Source organism: Chlorocebus sabaeus, chromosome 9 (assembly GCF_047675955.1).
Source record: "Chlorocebus sabaeus isolate Y175 chromosome 9, mChlSab1.0.hap1, whole genome shotgun sequence".
Lineage (NCBI taxonomy): Eukaryota > Metazoa > Chordata > Mammalia > Primates > Cercopithecidae > Chlorocebus > Chlorocebus sabaeus.
The window spans coordinates 24,218,308-24,242,057 of record NC_132912.1 but is presented as its reverse complement, the minus strand read 5'-3'; the positions used below and the strand labels follow the sequence as shown (position 1 = coordinate 24,242,057).

General features: G+C 42.5%; 1 protein-coding gene across 13 annotated transcripts in view; it reads right to left on the bottom strand.

Annotated features, from left to right (window-relative positions):
* KIAA1217 (KIAA1217 ortholog) overlaps nucleotides 1-23,750 on the bottom strand; it is an 850,300-nt gene that overhangs the window by 318,200 nt on the left and 508,350 nt on the right. For all 13 annotated transcript variants that reach the window (XM_073018799.1, XM_008002527.3, XM_073018795.1 and 10 more), the window contains one exon: nucleotides 14,457-14,740. In XM_073018799.1, the coding sequence (XP_072874900.1) occupies nucleotides 14,457-14,570 (114 nt within the window). In that variant the 5' untranslated portion in view covers nucleotides 14,571-14,740. The remainder of the gene's footprint in view (nucleotides 1-14,456; nucleotides 14,741-23,750) is intronic.

Below are 23,750 nucleotides of genomic sequence, written 5' to 3'. Positions count from 1 at the left end.
GCTATGGTGCAGAGGGGGATGGTTAATTTCATGTTTCAACCTGGCCAGGTTATGGTGCCCAGTCGTTGGGTCAAATACTGGTGTAGATGTTGCTGTAAAGGTATTTTTTAGGTGTGATTAGCATTTAAATCATTAGACTTTGAATAAGGCAGATTGGCCACCATAATGTGAGTAGACCTCATTTAATCAGTTGAAGACCTTCAGAGCAAAGACTGAGGTCCCCCAAAGAAAAAGGAATTCTGCTATTGCTTCTGATATTCTGAAGAACTGTAACTAATACAGCTGATACCTCCAACATGTATCTGTCTAGTCTTGTTTTCTGGCATAGGGTCCAGTCCTAATTTATCTCCAAATGTCTGACAGTCATTTTCACTTGGAACAACCACTGTCATTTCAGACACAGCTTGTCAAGACCTAAACTCAAGCCATTGTTTAGCATTTAAATAGCATGAGCCACATTTAAGAGAGAAGAAGAATAGACATACAGTACTTGCTGTCAAATTAAGATGGAGGAATATAACTAAGTCCATCAGTTGTTACACTAAATGGTAGTGGATGGAATTTCCCATTAAAAACAGACTACCGAATTAGGCTGAAAAAGCAAAACCAAGTTTTATTTGTGTGTAGTTTCTTTTTTTCCTTTTTGAAACAGAGTCTTCCTCTGTCACCCAGGCTGGAGTGCAGTGGCATGATCTTGGCTCACTGCAACCACTGCCTCCTGGGTTCAAGCAATTTTCCTGCCTTAGGCTCTGAGTAGCTGGGATTATAGGCATGTGCCACCACACCCAGCGAACTTTTGCATTTTTACTAGAGACAGGGTTTCACCATATTGGCCAGGCTGGTCTTGAACTCCTGACCTCAGGTGATCCACCTGCCTTGGCCTCCCAAAGTGTTGGGATTACAGGCTTGAGCCACCACACCCGGCCAATATGTATGTAGTTTCTAATAAACATGCTCATTACAGGTTGAGTAACTGTTATCTAAAATGCTTGGAACCAGAGGTGTTTCAGGTTTCAGATTTTTTTTTGGATTTTAGAATATTTGCAGTATATAGTTACTAGTTGAGCATCCCTAATCCAAAAATCCAAAATCTGAAATGCTTCCATGAGCATGACCTTTGAGCTTCACGTTGGTGCTCAAAAAGTTTCAGATTTGGGAACATTTCATTTTGGATTTTCAGATTAGGGATACTCAACCTGAATTAATAGAGAAACATTGAAAATAAATGATAAGACATACCTGACAGATGCAAACAAACGTAAATCAAGAGTGATAATATTAAAAAAAAGTTGACAGACACTAAACAGAACGAAGAGGTCATCTGGTAATGTTAAAGACATAACTTATAAAGAAGGTGTGATAGCAACTAAAAACCTGTGAATCAGAAATTCTTAGGAATGAAGGGAGAAAAAGATAAAAATATAATTATATGGGAGACTTCATTATACTTTGCTCAGAAGTGAACAACCTTAAAAAATAAAGACTGAGAAGAAATGAATAATACAAGCAACAAACCCAACACATATGTGTGCGTATGTGTGTGATAATTGTCCATGACTGTCTATGCAATACATATAAACACTGATTATATATTTTATTCTAAGAAAAACTTTGTAAACTAATCTTTAAGCGAAATTTAAAAGTAAGAGTTTTACAGATTGCATTCTCTGATCACATCTAACAGAATTATAAATGAGTAATGATAGCTTCAACTTCTTGGAAATTAAATATTACATTAAATATCCCTGGATCATTCCACACTCAAATCAGACCCAAAGGTTTGTACTGTTTTCAGTAAAGAGATACCTCTTTGGCAGTGCATGCTATGGTTTGGATATTTGTCCCCTCCAAATCTCATGTTGAAATTTCATCCCCAAAGTTGAAGGGGCCTAATGGGAGGTGTTTGAGTTATGGTGGCTGGTGGATCCCTCATGAACGGGATGAATGCTCTCCCTTAGGGGTGAGTGAGTTCTCACTTTCTTAGTTCCTATGAGAACTGGTTGTTAAAAAGAGCCTGGCACCTCCTCAGCACGCTTGCATCCTCTCATACAATGTGATCTCTGCAAATAGAGGCTCCCCTTTTGGTCATGAGTGGAAGCATCCTAAGGCCCTCACCAGATGCAGAGGCCCAATCTTGAACTTTCCAACCATCAGAATCAAGAGCCAAATAAACCTTTATTCTTTATAAATCACCCAACCTCTGGTATTTTTTACAGTAACACAAATGGACTAAGAGAGGGCAGATGTTGGGTTTTATACTTTTTATTTTTATTTATTTATTTTATTGAGACGGGGTCTTGCTCTGTCACCCAGGTTGGAGTATGGTGGAATGATCATGACTCACTGTAGCCTTGACTTCCCAGGCTCAAATGATCCTCCCATCTCAGCCTCCTAAGACCACGTTGCTCAGGCTGGTCTCGCACTCCTGAGCTCAGGAAATTCACCTGCCTCAGCCTCCCAAAGTGCTGAGATTACAGGGATGAGCCACTGTCCCTGGCCTTGTACTTTTTACATAATGTTCAATGCCAACCTCAAAAGGTAGATCCCTAGTAAATAAATAAGCATTTGAATGAATTAATCCAAGAACATACCTGCAGGAAGAATGAATAAATGGCAAAGGCTCAAGCTTCATAAGAAAAGACAGGAAGGATGATCTGGACATTAGCAATGTGAGTTCTGCATCTATGCACTGAACTGAATCACATTGGTCTTTTTTAGATCCCTCAATACTGAAAGTTTCCATCTAATTTTGTGGCAATTTCCTCTAACTGATTACCACTTTCCAGGTGTCTCCTGACACTGCCTAGCTAGACTTCGGTTCTTGCCTTTCCATACTTCCCCAGCTACCCCCGGGCACTCCTTAGCAGGTTTTCTAGTATAATCTCATCTTGATTTCTTGCAGAGCTTTCCTTAATATAGCACTGTTCTCAAGATAATGTTCTTTTGCTCTTCCATATCGCTAATTAAAATGAAAGCTAATGCTGAGGTTGGTGGCACCCAATTAAACATGGATCAAAAGCGATATGTTATGAATGATCCCCATTTAGGATTCCTTTGCTCTTTTTCTGCATTCTGGGTGATTAACGTCAACTCTAAGTCAATTTTGCAAGTAAAACTGCAACCCCTGAATTTAGTCTTTTTAATTGTTCAGTCTCTGCTGCAAGATGTCCTACTATGTAATAGTCCAAATCTTCTGAGATGACCTTTGAGTCACAGTTCAAAGTGTCAGTCCTCAGCTGGGTGCAGTGGCTCACTCCTGTAATCCCGGCACTTTAGGAGGCCAGGGCAGGTAAATTCACTTGAGGTCAGGAGTTTGAGACCATCCTGGCCAACGTGGTGAAACCCCATCTCTACTAAAAATACAAAAATTATCCAGGCATGGTGGCATGTGCCTGTAGTCCCAGCTGCATGGGAGGCTGAGGCAGGAGGCTGAACCCTGGATGTGGAGGTTGCAGTAAGCTGAGATTGCACCACTGCACTCCAGCCTGGGTGAGAGAGCCAGAGTCCACCTCAAAAAAAAGAAAAAAAAAAAAAAGTAAAAAGTAAATCAGTCCTCCGGGAATCATATCCAGGCTAACTCCTCCATCTCATCCCTTGAGGAACATCATCTCTCTTAGATATCAGCTGCTTCTTTCTGTTCATTTTTTTTTTTTTTTTTACTTTTGTTTTCCATCGTACCCAAATGTAAATGACTATTGTTTCTGATCACTGACCGCATCCCGATTGTCTTTAGACATATCTAAGATTATCTGGAATTTCTCTGAGGACAAGAGATGTTTTTCTACTGATTGGATCCTATCATATTCTTTGCTCACAGGCCTCACACATGCAATATTATAAATTCTCCAGCTATGACTTGTGATTCTGTTATGATACCATACTCCTTTCATGTGCAGTGGTTGCTCTGAAAATGGTTAACATTTTCTCCGTTTTCACTTTCTGTAGACTCACCACTATGTATGCAACTGCTTCTTTATTATTTATTTATTTTTGAGACAGAGTCTCACTCCGTTACCCAGGCTGGAGTGCAGTGGTGCGATCACTGCTCAGCTCACAGCGGCCTTGACCTCTGGGCTTGGATGATCCCAACTCAGCCTCCTGAGAAGCTGGGACCACAGGCATGCACACCACTGCTTCTTTAGTGCCAAACTCCTTTTCTTCTCCAAATGATTAAAGGCAGATCCAACCGGGACACTGGTACTTCATCCATTCCAGGATGAGCATTAAATCTCATTCACACTTACTGACATGAGGCAGACTGGTCCTCAGTCCAGTCCTTTTCCTTAGCATTTCCGAACATCTTTCTGTTTCATCCCCCATCAGGGAGGTGGTCTGATCTAGAAGTTAAGAGCAAGGCTCCTACACACAGGAAGATAATTGGATTTAAATACTGGTTCTGCCACTTACTGGCTGTGTCCCCTCAGACAAGCCTGAACTGCTTTGTGCCTCAGTTTCCCATTCTGTTAACTATAGTTAATAGTAGTGCCTACCCAACACCTGTAATCCCAGCACTTTGGGAGGCCAAGGTGGGTGGATCACTTGAGGTCAGGAGTTCAAGACCAGCCTGGGCAACATGGTGAAACCTCGTCTCTACTAAAAATGCAAAAGTTAGCCAAAAATGCAAAAGTTAGCCAGGAGTGATTGCAGGCACCTGTAATCCCAGGTACTTGGGAGGCTGAGGCAGGAGAATTGCTTGAACCCAGGAGGCAGAGATTGCCGTGAGCCAAGATTGCACCTGCCAAGATGCACTCCAGCCTGGATGAAAGTGCGAAACTCCATCTCAGAAAAACAAAAAACAAAACAAATAGTAGTGCCTACCCAATAGAGTTGTAGAGACGATGGACTATACTACAGGTTCAACATCTCTAATCTGAAAATTCAAAATCTGAAAAGCTCCAAAATCCGAGATTTTTGAGTATCAACGTAACACTCAAAGGCCATGTTGGAGCATTTAGGATTTCAGATTTTCAAATTAGAGATGCTCAACCAGTAAGTATATAATGCAGATATTTCAAAATCCCCCCCAAAAATTGAAATCTGAAATATTTCTGGTCCCAAGTATTTCAGATAAAGGATACTCAACCTGTAATACATGTAAAGAGAAACAGCATGGCAATTTTAGCTAATGGCAATAATATGTTCTCCTTACAGTCTTTTCCCCCATTATAAATATTTGTTGAGAAAACAGTGCTAAAAAATACTGAGCATGTTACTGGCTTTCTCTGTGTTCTTCATAATTCGTATAAGGATATTTCTTCCCTCATCCTATTGTGGCTTATGAATTATTTCTTTATTTTTTATTTCTATAGGTCTTTGGGGAATAGGTGGTATTTGGTTAAATGAGTAAGTTCTTCAGTGGTGATTTGTGAGATTTTGGTGCTATTACTATTCGTTCTGCACACAGTATACTAGATTTCTTAATTGCTAAAAAAAAAATATGTCATTTTCCCGCAAAAGTTTAGGTAAGAAACTGTTCTGAGGCTGGGTGCGGTGGCTCACAACTGTAATCCCAGCACTTTGGGAGGCCGAGGCAGATGTATCATGAGGTCAGGAGTTTGAAACCAGCCTGCCTAATATAGTGAAACCTCATCTCTACTAAAAATACAAAATATTAGCCAGGCATGGTGGTGGGCACCTGTAATCCAGCTACTTGGGAGGCTGGGGCAGGAGACTTGCCTGAACCCAGGAGGCAGAGGTTGCAGTGAGCCAAGATTGTGCCATTGCACTCCAGCCCAGGTGACCGTGAGAGACTCTATCTCAAAAGAATAAATAAATAAAATAAAAATAAAAAATAAAAAAAGAAACTGCTCTGTAAACTCATATTCAGTCATTAGTTCACACAACTAAGTAGCTGCTTCTACTAAACATGGCTATTCTCCTATCATTTCGCCATTGGATTAGAATAAATTAATAGCTCTGAAGAGGAAATTCTTAGCTAAGTCTAGTTCCGTTTCTAAACTTTTTACTTATTTATTTATTTACAAAACATGCCTAGTTTTTCAAAACCTACACTTTCTACAACATTAGCCTTTTATCCAGATCTTCACCGTGGCCAAAGGCTGTGACTTACTGAAGAGTATATAGTATACATGTATCTTTAGTTCCAATGAGCCTTACTTTTCAGCCTTCACCGGCAGGTACCTTCATAAATATAGATGCATATAGGTAAATTTTGAATAGACAGATATAGATCAGAGCCAAGACAAATATGACAGATGCATATCTAATGAATTTGGAGTTTTTCACTCGTAACAGAGGGTAATACATTTATATCCCAAGGTATAAACTGACTCCCTGAGATCTACAGCATACAGCATAATCCATGCTAGAGTTCTGCAATTTGATTTGATACAACTAAATTCATCAAAAATAAGTCACAAAGACATAGATGCCATTACTTATAGATAGAAATATCTGTTAATATGTGTATATTCTGTATAAATGCCAATGATGTCATTGTACAGATAAAATGCTAGGCATAACAAAATTGATAAAATAATCAATTACATTGGGAGAGCTGATGAAAGAAACTAGAGCAGAAAGATTTTAGTCTTAAGCTAGATTCCACAGCCAAAACCTGAATACAACAAACATCCCAGTGGGTACTAGAACCAAGAAGCTATTATGAAGTGAAGCGACATATGCCACTTCCAGGCCAATATATTTAAGAGCATGTATATAATCCATCAGCTCTATCTCTCTGTCATGGTGATCTGGAATCCATGTGTTGAGATGGCATGATCGCAAGAGGGAATTGGCTAGAATGCCTAAGTCACCGTGAGAATAAGATTTGCGTGCATAAGAAATCAAATGTTTCTGTGTCATACCAGAAAATACCACAAATATTAGCAAATCACAGGGTTAATTTGTTAAGTAGCATAATCTATTAGGTTGGTGCAAAAGCAATGGTAAAAACCGCCGTTACTTTTGCACCAACCTAATAGACAATACTGATGAATACATCAGCTTTAAGACATACTTGTCTTTGCAGCTTTCTTATGATAACTTATATTTGATGTGTTGTTGTTGTTGTTTTAAGAAGGGGTCTCGTTCTGCTGCCCAGGGTGAAATGCAGTGGTACAATCACAGCTCACTGCAGCCTCAACCTCCCGGGCTCCAATGATCCTCCTACCTTAGCCCCCTAACAGGCGTGTGTCATCATGACCATCTAATTTTTGTATTTTTTGTAGAGTAGGGGCTTTCCCATGTTGCCCAGGCTGGTCTCAAACTCCTGTACTCAAGTGATCCACCTCAGCCTCCCTAGGTATGGAGATGACAGGTGTGAGCTGGCTCTTCCGGTCTCCTGAGCAGTTTCTATACAAACACATTCAAAGGTGGGGACGGTTGAGGAAGGGACCCTAAGGAGGCCTGAGGGGCACTCAGACAGCAGCAAAGCCGTGGTCTGATGGGAGAAGCCAGAAAAATGACCTCCTGGCCTCACTGACCCTGTTTCAAATGATCATATTGTTGTTCATTTTCTTATCTCCTTATTTTTGCCCCCTGTAAAGTTCATGTTAAAGAATAATCCCAGCCGGGTACGGTGGTTCATGCCTGTAATCCCAGCACTTTGGGAGGCCGAGGCAGGTGGATCATCTGAGGTCAGGAGTTTGAGACCAGCCTGGCCAACATAGTGAAACCCCGTCTCTACTAAAAATAAAAAAAATTAGTCATGCATGGCGGCGGGCGCCTGTAATCTCAGCTACTTGGGAGGCTGAGGCAGGAGAATCGCTTGAACCCAGGAAGCAGAGGTTGCAGCGAGAAAAGATTGTGCCATTGCACTCCAGCCTGGGTGACAGAGTGAGACTCTGTCTCAAAATAATAATAATAATAATAATAATCACATATCCCTCTTGCTCTTTGTTGGACACGTCAGAATTTTAGGTTAAAATGTATTATTAATTTCTCTTATGGTCTGACCACATCACATAAAAGAATCCACATAGACTAACTGAAACCACAAAGTAGATTCTATAATACCAACTAAGTTAGGTAGAAATTCTGTGAGTAGCTGGGAGTAAAGATTGAAAAATTAATTTCAGAATGGTTTCTGAGACTAGAAGTAGAAAGTTGGTTTCTGCAGGTGAGAAGCCATCAGACATCTATTCATTAGTGAAGACATGAAAAATAGCATTTCCAAATACTATTTGGTTACACAGCGACCACAACTGTGAGGGATTGCTGGACTAAAGAGCTTTCTGAACTCAGAGTTTTTAAAAGAAGCAACTTTCTTTTTATATAAAATACAGATAGGAAGTCTATTTTCTATGGTTACTGGTTATTTAATATGCTCTGGAATGGAGTGAGATTTGCCTTTTTAAAAATTTTTATTATTATTATTATTTTTGAGATGGAGTCTCGCCCTGTCACCCAGGCTGGAGTTCAGTGGTGTGATTCTGACTCACTGCAACCTCTGCCTCCTGGGTTCAAGCAATTCTCCTGCCTCAGCCTCCAGTGTAATTGGGACTACAGGCATGCACCACCATGCCCAGCTAATTTTTTGTATTTTTTTTTTAGTAGAGATGGGGTTTCACCGTGTTAGCCAGGATGGTCTCGATCTCCTGACCTCGTGATCTGCCCACCTTAGCCTCCCAAAGTGTTGGGATTACAGGTGTGAGTCACCACACCCGGCCAGATTTGCCTTGTTAAAGAAACGGCAATAGAAGTCATGTCTATAGCTCTATTGCTTGACCCAATGTGATGTACATGATGTCAACAAATTTTGGAAAAATTAGAGGTGGAAGAAAACCTTGAAAGAAATCAAGGTCCATAGGCCTGTAATGAATGAGAAGACCATAAACTGGATTTTTTTTTTTTTTTTTTTTTTCCGGAGACCTCCTCTGAGGACAGGAGGAAATTCTGGCCCTGGTTCAAATGTTGGCTTTTTAACTTGGGGGAAAATTACTTAGCCATTCTTAACTTCTTAGTTAAGAAATCTCTTCTTTCTGACTGCTCGAACTGCAATTAATCATTCAACTCTGTGGCTCTGTACCCCTCTCTATGTGTACCATCTATCACATTCTAACTGTATTAGAAATAGTGGCTTGTTCCTTCATGCAACAGATGTTTTGGATCTAGCCTAATCTAGGTTGTGTATTCCCTTAAATGCTGAGTTTACAGAGGTGAGAGAAGAAATGGGTGGTAAGATAAGGTTTCTACCTCCAGAAGATTATTCTAGGTGAGAAAAAGAAATCTGGAAAAAAAAAAAAAAAAAAAAAAAAAAAAAAAACGTAATGCAACCTGATTAGATGCTACAGTGTAAGTACTACAGTACTGCAAAGTTATGACCGTCTCAGAAGGCGTGACATCTGGGCTAGATCTCGAAAGACTATTCTTTATATGTGACTGCCTATTTCTTTTACTGAATTGAAGACAGTGTTAAGTCTAGTGGTTTCCATTCTTCACCAATACCTTTACCGTGGTACGTGCCAAACGAATATATATGGGATGAATAAATAAAATAAATATGAATACTAAGCACTGAATGAGAGAAAAATACCGGTTTCATAAATGTAATAAAGTTATTCCTTAACAATGGAAAAAATTAACCTCTTCAGGCACTCAAATATTTGTTGATAATAAAGTCAAGTGAGGCCACACGTGGTGGCTCATGCCTGTAATCCCACCACTTTTGGAGGTCAAGGCGAGATAATCTCTTGAGGCCAGGCATTGAAGACCAACCTGGGCAGCACAGCAAGACCCTGTCCCTACAAATAATTTTAAAAATTGGCCAGAAGTGGTGGCATGTGCCTATAGTTGCTACTCAGGAGGCTGAGGTGAGAGGATCGCTTGAGCCCAGGAGTTCAAGGCTGCAGTGAGCTGTGATCACACCACTGAACTCTAAACAAGAGCGAGATCTTGTCTCAAAAAAATTAAAAAGTCAAATGATTTTAAATACTAATTTTAAAATAGCCCCTGAGACTCTTTTTAGGGACACTATAAACCAGAATATTACCACGCTAAAAGCTGCCAGTGAAACAGTAAAAGATTCCATCATTGTATTTCTCAGTGCTCCACGATGTAGATACTATTGTCCTTTGACAAATGAGGAAACTGAGACAGAGAAAGATTAAGCCATTAAGGTTGGGTGCAGTGGCTCACACCTATAATCCCAACATTTTGGGAGGCTGAGGCGGGCGGATCACTTGAGTTCCAGACCAGCCTGGTCAACATGGCGAAACCCCATTTCTACTAAAAACACAAAAATTAGCTGGGCATGGTGGTGCACACCTGTAATCCCAGCTACTCGGGAGGCTTGAGGCACAAGAATGGCCTGAACCCAGGAGGTGGAGGTTGCAGAGAGCCAAGATCGCACTACTGTACTCCAGCCTGGGTGACTGACAGAGTGAGACTCTGTCTCCAAAAATAAAAGAAAATAAAAAATAAAAGAAAGAAAGATTAAGCTATCAGCCCAAATAATACAATTAGCATATTGTGAAGGCTGGATCCTGATCAGTCCTGCCTGCCTCCAGAACCAGGCCCTTAGCTGCCAGGCAGTAGGGCTGTATAGCCCGATTGCCCTGCACAACTAAGGTTATGCTGACAAGAGTCCTTAACGATCACAGCTACTATTATGCAGACCAGCATTATGTTGCAATAAGGGCCACCCACATTTTTTGAAGACTGTAAAGGGAGTTAAGGTGACCTCTTAGCCTTTCAATAATTTTGACTAAGGAAAACGCTTGACCAACATATTTTTTAAAGACAAACAGAAGTTTTGCAACCGTGAATCTTCCAGTGTTTGAAGTCAGATTTTGAAACATAAGGCATGTTCTCATTCTTCTTATGTTTAATAGCAGGAAATTAGAACCTAGATTTTCAGTCGGGTATGGTGACGCACTCCTGTAGTCCCAGTTATCTGGGGGTGGGCGGGGGGTGGGTGCTGGGGCAGGAGGATTCCTTGAGCCGGGGAGGTTGGGGCTGCAGTGAGCCGTGATCACGCCACTGCACTCTAGCCTGGGCAACAGAGCAAGACTCTGTCTTCCAAAAAAGAAAAAAAAAAAAAGAACCTAGATTTTAAGAGATTTCATGTTAGACGCCAGATACATCATTTTTAACATCTTATTCTCTATCTTGCTGATTGGCTCTCTTCTTATCAAGGATACTTCTCTGAGAGGAAGCCAGAAAAACAGCCGCCAGAAGAGCATCTGTTATTAAGAGCCTCAGTATCTGGAAGAGAGCATCAGATGTGTGTTATCTGACTTCCTTCTTACAGCTGGCTGTGTAATCTTCCCGCAAAGGAAGCCTGGGATAGTCCATACTGAGAAGGTCCAGGAGGAACAAATGGCATTGCAGAGAGGAAGAGAGGAAAGGGGAAATGGGTGGTAGGAGAAAAAGAATGGAAAAGACAGAAGATGAGATCACGTCTGCAGCAATTTCATAGGCCATGTCTGCACTGATCTCTGGTGTTTACAATGCTGGCTGGAGTTCGCTTGCAGAAGTGCAGTGATAGTGTTAGGGGCGTGTGAACCAGAGCAACTCCATGTTAAATAGGAGCTACGTAAAATGAGGCTGAGACCTACTGGGCTGCATTCCCAGATGGTTAAGACATTTTACGTCACAGGGTGAGATAGGAGGTCGTCACAAGATACAGATCATAAAGCCCCTGCTGATAAAACAGGCCACAGTAAAGACGCCAGCCAAAACCTATGAAAACCAACATGGCCACAAGAGTGACCTCTGGCTGTCCTCACTGCTACACCTCCACCAGTGCCATGACAGTTTACAAATGCCATGGCAACATCAGGAAATTATCCTATATGGTCTAAAAAGGGGAGGCATGAAAATCCACCCCTTGTTTAGCATACCATCAAGAAATAACCACAAAAAAGGGCAACCAGCAGTCCTCAGGGCTGCTCTATGGAGTAGCCATTCTTTTATTTCTTTACTTTCCTAATAAACTTGCCTTTGCCGGTCACGGTGGCTCACACCTGTAATCCCAGCACTTTGGGAGGCCAAGGCAGGTAGATCACCTGAGGTCAGGAATTCAAGACCAGCCTGGCCAACATGGTAAAACCCCATCTCTACTAAAAATACAAAACTTAACTGGGTGTAGTGGTGCATATTTGTAATCCCAATTACTCAGAGGCTGAGGCAAGAGAACTGCTTGAACCTGAGAGGCGGAGGTTGCAGTGAGCCGAGATCGCGCCACTGTACTCCAGCGTGGGCAACAGAGTGAGACTCCGTCTCAAAAACAAAAATAAAAACAAACAAAAAAATTTGCTTTCACTTTACTCTACAGACTCGCCCTGAATTCTTTCTTGTGTGAGATTCAAAACCCTCTCTTGGGGTCAGGACCCCCTTCCTGTTAACAAGAGAGTAAAAATGTGTACATAGATTCATGTATTAAAATCTCTTCCCTTTTGGAGGGTCAGCGTGGAGTACAAAAGAGGCAGAAAGACAGAATGTGACTGGTTCATCCCGCATTATCCAGAGAAGGGACAGCTGGCCAGCTGTGGCAGAACTGGCAATGTACGTAACAGCAGATCAGAGCTGGAGAACACCAAAAGATATTCATTACTCCTTTCAACCTTAATTACAACTAGGCTCCCCTTGTAATTGTTTTAATCAAAGCCACCATTATTGTAGCAATAGCAATAATTAGGACACCACCAATAAGAAGAGTAACAATAATCATTATTTTTGACATGGAAAGATACACCATTTTTGACGGGCCAATTTCTGTATTTCTCAGCAAAACTGGTACTTTCTTTTTAGAGACAGGATCTGATTTTTGGGCTTCAGTGATCTTCCCACCTCAGCCTCCTGAGAAGCAGGGACTACAGGTGTGTGCCACCACACCCGGCTAATTTTTAAAAATTTTTTTGTTGAGATGGGGTCTCGCTGTGTTACCCAGGCTGGTCTCAAGCTGCTGGCCTCAAGTGATCCCCTCGCCTTGGCCTCCCAGAGTGCTGGGATTATAGGCATGAGCCACTGTTCCCGGTCCCTTTTTAAAATTATCAAAGAATTACAGCGGGATTCTTGTTCTTTTCTCTTCGTCTGGGTTTACTGACTGTTGGAAGTGTGAAGAAAAAGCAAACATGAAGTCCATAAAGCACGTTTCACATTTTTAGCCACTCAGATAATGATTCCCTAGAAGAGAAGGTTGAATTTAAGGAAGAATATGAGATTGAGAATAAAGCATAGATTTCAATTATTCGGGCTGATGCCAATCCCCATTTCCATGGATAATCAAAAGCTGAGTGGGTTAGACATAATTTTTGCACCTAACTGGGAAGACAGCAGAGTTAAAACACTGAGCTTGTCTCCCTCGTGTGGAAATCAGTATCATCCTGCCCTTCTTCCCACCCCCACCCATCACACTTATGGTTAAGTGCTTTCTGCTTCCTTCTCTACGTTCTCCATACTCAAAGGTCAACCTGATAACACACCAGTGAGGTCAGTAGAGGAGGCCTCTATCTCCTGTGACCCCAAACCTGCTCTATCTGCTAAAAGTCATTGCACACAGCCAAGAAACAAAAACATCCCTAGCCACAGTTGGGTAATGTCTATGTGGCTGTCAAAATAACCAGAGGAAACAGGTAGGTGAAGACAGAAAGCTAGCACAAAGCAAGGCATGCAGAAGGAGCACATCTGTGATTCAAAAGAAAAAAAAAATGTTAGGCACAGTGGTTCATGCCTGTAATTCTAGTACTTTGGGAGGGAGAGGCAGGAGGATCGCTTGAGGCCAGGAGTTCAAGACCAGCCTGGTCAATAGAGCAAGACCCCCATCTCCACTACCAAAAATAAAAAACTAGCCCGGGCATGGTGCTGCATGTATGTAGTCCCAGCTAGTCAGGAGGCCGAGGTGACAGGATCTTGAGTGCAGGAATTCTAGGCTGCAATGAGCTACGATCACACTACTGCACTCCAGCCTGGGCAATAGGGCAAGAACCCATCCAAAGGAAAGAAAAAAAAGAAGAGCAGAAACAAAACCCTAATGTCAGTTTTTTAAGGAAAAGGAGTTACCACAAGTCTGTATCTGTAAGATCTATTTCACCCTGAAAATAAATTTATGTATTTGTGTATTCATTCATTCATTTGCTACTTCATTCATTCACAGTGCTAAGCACACCGTGCTTTCAGGGTACACAGCAGTTGGTACCGTGCTTTCCTCAGTGAGGTAATACCCCTTCATTACCTGCACTTTAGATGCGTTTAGATGTATTTGTGGTTGAACGTGGGAACACTGTTTTGGGGAACTGCATACTCTCTAGGCCCTTCCTCTCTGGCCTGGCCTCCTGTTCTCTTGCTATATTGGCAAAGAAGACTGAGCTTGCAGGCAGAAGTTTTCTACACCCAGCTTCCTCCTCCCAAGCCCCCAAAGAGATCCAGAACAACTCAATAGTATGCACAGTCCACTAAGCTATCCTTTACCTTTCACAACGAAGGTAAGTTTACTTTCCCTGATGTTCATTAAAGAGCGAGCGACCCAAGGAGAAATGAGAGCATATTCGTACCTGGTCTCTCAGCCTCTCTTGGTGACCCATGATTGCAGAGGCGTGGTGGGGATACTTCTGCTTCAGATGTTCTAGGAACGCTTCTCTCTTCCGATCCATCTCAGACGTTTGCATTCCCAGGATTTCCTTGGAACTTCGGGGCCCCCCTAGGGTGTGTCTCCTTGGGATATTACGGGAAGACTTGGAAACCGAACCACGACTGTTTCCATTAGAAAGGCGCTCCTTGGTTCTGCGGCATTCTGCATCTTCTAGTGATGTTACATGCAGATTGCCTTTCCCTTGTTCTGAAAGACAAAAAAATTCAGTTCACAATTAATGATTTCCCACTAGAAGTCTCATTTGCAGAACACCAAGAGAGTTTGCGGCAGTTGTTAATGTATGAACGTTAACTTCACAAATCTTTTTTCTTTTTGTTTCTTTTTCTGCTTTGCAGCAGTCAGGGGAAAAAAATCCACAATCAAAGAAATACGAAAAATCATACTTTAGAAATAAAGATGTTCACTGGGCATGGCGGGTCCTGCCTGTAACCCCAGCCCTTTGGGAGGCTAAGGCAGGAGAATCACTTGAGCCCAAGAGTTCAAGACCAGCCTGGGTAACATGGTGGACCCCTATCTCTACAAAAAATTAAAATTAGCCAGGAGTAGTGGTGCACGCCTGTAGGTCCCAGTTTATTGGGAGGCTGAGACAAGACAACTGCTTGAGTCCAAGAGGTTGAGGCTGCAGTGAGCTATGATCGCGCCACTGCATTCCAGCCTGGGTTGGTGACAGTTGTGAGACCTTGTCTCAAAACATAAAAACAAGAAAACCCACAAGAACACTTGGTTAGGCTACTTGTGTGCAGGCAGTTGGGTTATTCCTTATCCTTGTCTGTAATTATAGAAAGAGTTAACTCCGGCTGGGTGTGGTGGCTCATGCCCATAATCCCAGCACTTTGGGAGGCTGAGGCGGGCGGATCACGAGGTCAGGAGATCGAGACCATCCTGGCTAACACAGTGAAACCCCATCTCTACTAAAAATACAAACAAAAAGGAAAAAAAAAAAATAGCCAGGCATGGTGGTGAGTGCCTATAGTCCCAGCTACTCGGGAGGCTAAGGCAGGAGGATGGTGTGAACCCAGGAGGCAGAGCTTGCAGTGAGCCGAGATGGCACCACTGCACTCCAGCCTGGGCGACAGAGCGAGACTCCATGTCGAAATAAAGAAAGAAAGAAAATAAAGAAAGAATTAACTCTAGTGATTCTGATTATTTCTGTATTTTAAATAACAGTTTCATTCTGGTAACAGGATTGTTATATAAGCTCAATCAGATTTCTGAAACATTTGCTTCATCACCAAGAAAAAAAATAGCTATCACCCTGTACATAAGTAATTATTGACACACGTGAACCATCTGACAATTTTATTTTCTCTTATTGGCATAAACCAAGCAAGCATAAGAATATCATCAGAAGTAACAATCGAGGGGTTATAATGTAAAGGCTTAGACAAATGAAAAAGAAGAGCAATGGTATGTCCTGATAGCCTGGACCTAAGACATCCTGCCTTCTGAGCTGGCTTTGAAGGGACAAGTTGGTTTCTGCTAAGAACAGATCAACTAAGCCATGTGATGTCAACGCTGAGAGTGGGGAGCAGGTAAAGGGAATCTCCATTCATCCTCGATGGTTGGGAGATGGGGTGTCAGGTTTGAATATTCCAGTTAGCTGAGAAAAGAGAGTTACATTTTTAAAAAAACAATTAGGGAGAAAAAGTAAAACATTCAGAAGCACTTCAGGAGTTAGGCTCTCTTCATGAAGTCAGGCTCTTCACGAAGAACAGTTCTTATGATAAAGTATTGCTGATATAGGCAGAATAATGTTTCCCTGTCCATTGAATTCCCTGGAAAAAGTACTAGGCTGGATCTCAGGAATCTTGGCTTTAATCCGACAGTTAGAACAAATGATGTGACCTCTCTCAGTCTCATTCTCTTCATAAATAAAATGAAGATGATTGAACTAACATTAGATATGCAAAGAGCCTTCTACCTCTAAATCTTTTAAAACTATTCTAATTGTTTTTTTTTTTTTTAAATAAGTTTCCAATAGAAGAAGCATATTTGCCAATTATTTATCTTTACAAGTTAAGTGCAGAAAAATACAGATTCAATATTTGGGAGTTCTGCTCAGTTGAAGGCCAGATAAACAGAAACCAATCCTTCATGTTAGTTTTGCAAAGCAACAGGTGTTGAGAGTTTAGGCATAAATCAGTTTCCAGAAAGCAGTGCCACCAACATTCTTTCCCTTGTCTTTGCCTAGAAAGATCTGTCTATAGAATTCTAGGTATAGATGCCCTTTGGTTGGGCAGGGAAAATATTTTAATCTCAGGCTGGTTTTCCTGTTCCAGTCTTCTAACCCTTGATGTGTGTTCTGGGAATAATTCTTCTTGTTTACCCTTCAATTCTCATTACATTGCTAATTATAGCATCTCCATCAGACACTGATGGGGAACGGGAGGAAAAGCACACCAAGTTAGTCAATTCTTCTACTTTTCATTAGTTTCAGCAGTAAGTTTACAAGGAGAAGAAGATGGACAACTATTGGGTTAAAAGATAGGGCTAAACTGTCATTTCATTTACTTAGGTTACCCTTCTAACACTTAGACTCACATCATGGCTACCTTTTAAATGATCTCTTCCTTAATAATATAAAAACAACAGGATCTATTGAACAAAGCTCGATGCAGAAAATGCTGTCTCTCAGGTTGATAAATACCTGTGCAATCTGAAGAGGTTTAGCTTTATCTTTTGAGTGTTGTGCATGTGTTTCATATCAGCCAAAATTGTTGTATACTTGATATAACACTCTTGCCTTTTTGTTTTGTTTTGGTTTGGTTTGGTTTTGAGACAGGGTCTTGCTCTGTCAGGCTGGAATGCAGTAGCATGATCATGGCTCACTGCAGCCTTGACCTCCTGGGTGCAAGCAATCCTCTTGTCTCAGCCTCCTGACTAGCTGGGACCACAGATGTGTGCCACCACACCTGGCTATTTTTTTATTTTTATGTATTTTATTTTATTTTTTACCTTTCTTCTTTTTTTTGACACAGAGTCTCACTCCATCACTGAGGCTGGAGTGCAGTGGTGCGATCTCAGCTCACTGCAACCTCTACCTACCGAGTTCAAGCGATTCTTGTGCCTCAGCCTCCCGAGTGGCTGGGATTACAGCCGTGCGCAACCATGCCCGGCTAATTTTTGTATTTTTAATAGAAACGGAGTTTCACCATGTTGGCCAGGCTGGTCTCGAACTCCTGACCTCAAGTGATCCGCCTGCCTCAGCCTCCCAAAGTGCCAGGATGACAAGCATGAGCCATCACACCTAGCAACACTATTGACTTTTAAGTGGAGTTTGAAGATTAGTTTTGACATTTTTAAGAAAATATATTTTAAGTTATCCAGGACAGCTAGATGAATTAACAGGACTGAGCCTCTGGAAGGGTGATTTCTTACGCAAGTGTAACACACATCTGTCCACATGCACATACACAGTCATACAGGTAAACGTCCATGCATGTCCGATGGCAACAACAGGGCAGCAAGTCGCATCCTGCCTTACTATGCCACACAGGCTCATATGATCTATTCTGTTTCATCCAAAGAGCATCAGAAGAGGTCTAGACAGCCAGGACAATAAACCCTCCTTCTTTTTTGAAATGAGTTGGGAAGGGAGCTGGAAGGGTAGAGTTTTGGGAGTCAGAGCCAATCTTCTGTCCACATTAATCTTTGAGTAGCCCTGGTTCACTGGACTAGACTCATCAAACTTCTGTTTTTTCCTAGCACTTTTCACCTCATGTTGCTTTTCTGTTTTTTCTTTCTTGTGGATTTTTCTAAAATACCTCCAGTTGCTTAACAAGGATTGATGTGATTTGGAGGAAAGGTACAAACAGCATCAACCATTAGCAAGGCTGGAAGGGTCAATGCAGCCACTTGGCAAACATCAGATTGCCTTCGGAGCTCACTTCTTCCTTTTGTCTCAATGTCCTGCCTTGTGCCTTCCACCCAATGCCCAATGTTCTAGCATCCTGTCTGCCTCCCCTCCTACCTTGAGGCACCTGATCTACTGTCACCAGCACTCACAGCCACCTAACGCCACTTTCCACACAAAGCCACTTTACCCACATCCGTCATCTGAGCCTTTTCCTCAACAAGGCTAAGCTCTTGGAAGCGTCAAGTCCCACACCTGAGGGAGAAGCAACAACTCTGCCATTCCAGCCATTTAAGGAGAATGTGGTCTTTTCAGCAGAGAAAAACTAAGAACGATTAAAACAAGAGAGGGAGCAGGCAGAGGACATTAGTCACAATTCCATAGCCATGTTGTCAGAGATCTGAGTCTGGCCAACTCCTCATTATCCACATGAATAGAGAAAAGCTCAAGTGTGGATTATCCAAGCCATCAAAACAGAAATACAATTCGATTTCTTGTTTGGAATGCGCTTTGGTGTTAACATTTAAATATGGGTGTGTCTAGCTGTTTGCTATTCTGGGAATCCTTGTCGAACAAAATAATGAAGCTGTAGCATGAAGGCAAGGCTTGAGCTTGCTGAAAGGCAGTCCTGTTTCCCTTTCCTGCCCCTCCCAGCCTCTGCAGAGCCCAGGGCAACTCCTCCTGGGAGCTCACTTCAAGCAGGGCAAAGAGCAACATATGAGGTTAAAGCCGAGCAAAATCCCTGGAACATTCCCTGAAGAAGTGAGGACAAGGCAGACAGAAACGCTAGAGGGATACTTCAGGAATCCAAGGGGCTCCCAGTCTAGGATTTGGCATTCTGGAAAGAAAGCATGGAAAGTAGGGGCTGAGGTAGACACCAAACACGCAGAGGCTCTTGGAAGATGGGGCATCCTCAAGGAGAAAGCTGCACTGCAAGTCCCGCAGGCAGGCAACTGCAGGAGCTGCCAAGGCCAGCTTCTTCGCCACAACTCAGGTTACTCTGGCTGGGTCAGCTGACCTGCAGCAAGGGATTTGGGGCCTTGCATCACTCAGGCATTCCACACCCGCTCCAGAGCCAGCAACAGTGCTGACGGCTTCCCTGAGATCCTCTTCCTGGGTCAAGATTAGGTAGGCCGCAGACTCTGAGGGAAGGCATCCTCCCTTCTTTCTGGTGGCTTCTGGTTAGCTGTCTCCTTCTTAAGTGTGCTGAGAAGCTCTCTTGTCACAGGGAGCATCATGGGGAGTTGCTGTTTGGTCTGGAGACAGCCCTATGTGTTCAACCAGAATGCTCTTCTGCTACACACACAGGCAGACCGCATTTTCCAGCCACCTCTGTCTCACTGGGGCCTTGTATTAATTCCAGTCAATGCATTGTGGGCAGAAGCCATGTGAGCCACCTTCGGTCAGGGCCCCTGGACCTCCTGAATAACTTTCCATGTTCTCTCTCTCTTTACTCTTTGGCCAGTCGAATACAAAGGATCCATAGAGCAGAACCCTCCAAGGCCATGGGGGATGGCAGAGTGACAAGGCAGGAGGAGCCTCAGCGGCCACCCAGGAAATCCACCTGGTCACAGAAATCACACTGTGCTGTGTGTGAGTGAGTAATTCACCTTCATCATCCAAAGCCACCAAGATTAGAGGGTGGTTAAAACAATTAGCCTATCTGATTAATACACATAATCAGTTAGCAGGCCGCAGGATCCTACAGTCTCCCTCAGTTTTCAAGCTCCCTTGTGTTTTTTGTTTGTTTGTTTGTTTGTTTTTAGAAACAGGGTCTTGCTCTGTCACCCAGGCTGGAATGCAGTCATGCAATCATGGCTCAATGCAGCCTCGAACTCCTGCGCTCAAGTGATCCTCCTCCCTCAGAATCAAGTGACGGGGACTATAGGTGCATACCACCATGCATGGCTACTTTAAAAAAATTTTTTTTGTAGAGATGGGATCTCACTATGTTGCCAGGCTGGTCTAGAACTCCTGGCCTCAAGTGATCCTCCTGCCTCAGCATCCCAAAGTGATGGGGTTAGTTCCCTTGTTACTATCAGAACATATACACAAAGCAACACAGAAATTACAGCTGAAACCGGGTCATTATATTCCTCTACAGCATAAAATTTTGTCAATTATGAAGAGGATTTCTGATATAGATCTTAGACAAAGTAGAGACAGGACCTTCTCTTCCCGGAACAGCATTCTGTGTCAAGCACTGATTGATTGATTCATTCATTCATACAAATATTCATTGACTGCCTGCTCCTACACCGAAAGGAGTTAGGAGATAGAGTGTGAAGTAGATCAAGTCAGACTGAATTCCCTCATAGAGGAGTCCACGTTTGAAATAGAGAGGCCAACCACAAACAAATCATATAGATTCTAAATGTCACCTAACGATAAATGCTTTGAAGAATGAAATGGGATAAGGGTACAGAGACCAAGGGGTCTGTTTTAGAGGAGGTTTCTGCATATCTGATTCCCCAGGCTTGCACTCGATTGGAGGCTGCCAATCAGAGTGTGGGGAAGGTAAGCAGGTGGGCTGATAGCACTTCACCTGCATAGTTTCAAGACCTTAGGGACCAGAGCAAAAGCACACACGTCAGGATTGCTGTGGACAGAGTCATCCCAAGGAATGCCTATCCCCCAGGGTCACACTGAAGAGCCCATGGCCTTCAAAGGGAGTATGACAGAGTTAGAGTCAGGTTCCACCAATAATTGTTGAGTGCCTACTCTGCAAAGCACACTATGCGCTACACTTCCCCATTGTTACTTACCTGGTAGCCAGGCTATTCAGCCGTGGAAGTTTCATTGATTAGAGCTATTCTTAGGGTGATCATATACCCCAGTTTGCCAAAACAGCTCTGGGTTACAACTGTTGTCCCAGTAAAATTATTTGTAGTGTTCCCTTTCACTCTCAAAAGGATCTCATTTGGACAATAAGTTACATGATCACCCCAGGGATCCTTATCTACAGCAGGATAATAAACTCAAAGTCCCGAAGTGGTATAATTAGCCTTTCATTCAACAAATGTTTACTGAGTGCCTTCTGAGGTGCCCGGTGCTCTGTTAGGTTGCCCGGTGCTCTGTTAGGTGCTGGAAATGCAAATGTGGATAAATAAGACATGGTCCCTGCTGCGGAATATCACATTGTCATTGGGTAAAACAGATACACAGGCAGACACAAGAGAGAGTGCAATGATAGAAATGGACATCATGGGTGATGTTAGCGTCAGAGATATTGCTCTCCCTCGCAGTCTCGTGCTCACTGGGAGAACTAAAAATGAAGCCATGCTTCTCTACAGCATCCTATTCACCCAGAACTGAACAGGATTAAAAAAATCGAACTTGGATTTTTATTCCTCTTTTGCCATTTTTTTCCAGCCCTTCCTTCCAATCTCCCTGACCTCTAGATGCTGCAGTGCCTCAGGGGGCAACCCTTTGGACTTTTTCTTCTGCACACAGATTCGATCTTACGGGATCTCTAATTGCTCAGTCTTCCTTCAGCTCTAATCATTAATATCCAAATTGCAATCAACATTTCCACTTGGATCCCTGATAAACTTCTCAATCCTAATCTATCAAAAGATTTTCTGCTCTTCAGACCCTCAAACCATAAACACCCTCTCATCTGTTCTTCATAAATGCTCCCCCACTTAGGCAAATGGCAACTCCATTCTCTCAGCTGCTTACACCAAAATTTTGGAAGTTGTCTCTGACTCCTCTTTTTCTCTTACATCCCACGTTGAATCCTTTAGCAATTGCTTTTGTCTTGTTTGTCTTTTTTCTTTTCTCCTCTACTCCCCTCTCTTCTTTTCTGTTCTTTCCCCTTCCTTCTCCTTCTCTCTCTCTTTCTCTCTTTCTTTCTTTCAGAATCTGACACTGTTACCCAGGCTGGAGTGCAGTGGTGCAATCATGGCTAACTGCAGTTCCAACCTCCTGGCTCAAGTGATCCTCCTGCCTCAGCCTCCCAGGTAGCTGGGACTACAGGCATGTGCCACTATGCCTAGCTAATTTTTTTTTCTAGAGATGGGGTCTCACTATGCTGCCCAGGCTAGAGGAAATGCTTTGGGCATTACTTTTAATACACACCTAGAATCTGCTTGCTTATCGCCACCTGCTAATCACCACTTGGTCCAAGCTAGCCCTGGTTCTTGCCTCCTTGACTACAGAAGCTTCCTAAAGGCCTCCCTGTCCTTCCCCCAACCCTACTTGGGTTGTGCTCAATACAGCACCCAGTATTACCCCCATTTAAAAAGACAAATCCCTTTTTAACTCACCTAGGCAACATAGCAAGACCCCTTCTCTAAAATAAAATAAAATAAGATAAAATAAAATAAACCACGCATGGTGGCATGTCCCGGTAGTTCCAGCTATTTGGAGGCTAAGGCCAGAGGGTTGCTTGAGCCCAAGAGTTCAAGGCTGCAGTGAGCTATACTCATACCACTGCACTCCAGTCTGGGTGACAAACGAGACCCTATCTCTAAAAAAAAAAAAAAAAACAGCAGTCCCACCTGCCAGGAGATTCCACCTCTTTCAAAATAAAAGCTCTAGTCTTCATGACGGTTTCATGGGCCCTCGGTGATTTGGCCTGGGATGACCTCTCAACCTGTTTACGTCCCATCCTTCTCCCATGTTCTTGTTGTTCTTTGAATATATTAGATTCCTGCTATTACCTCTCTCATCTTTGCTCAAATATTACTTCAGTGAAGCTCTTTCTAATAATCTTATTTACAGTTTCACTCCCTGTTCCGTTTCCTGCTTTATTTTCTCCATAATCTTATTTCCATCAAATGGGGTTGTCAGATAAAATACAGGACTGCTCAGTTAAATGTGCACCTCACATAAATAATGGATTAGTAGTTTTAGCATAAGTATATCCCAAATATGACACAGGATATACTTATACTAAAAAAAAAATTCACTGATTACCTGAAATTCAAATTTAGCTGGGCCTCCTGTATTTTCATTTGCTAAATTCAGCAACTCTGCCATCTAACATGCTACATATTTTATTTATTTGTTCATTGTCTGTCTCCACCAGCTCCCCACCCCCTGAAACTTGGTCCTTACACTGTAAGTGCAATGAACGCAAGTATTTTTAGTCTGCTTTGTTCATCACTGGATGTCTGGCAGCTAAAACAGTGACGTCGACATAACAGATGCTCAATATTCACTGAATGAATGAATGCGTGAGCGAAGGAGCACGCTCTCTCAGCCTGACCATCCTAGCCTCTGAATTGCCATGATTGTTGGAAAGTCATTTCTTAAATGGATCCCTTTCTAACAGCCCCTCTAGAATCTGGGTCATTTCTTTCAGGACAGGCCCAGAGGTTGAATTCCTGAAGTAAGATC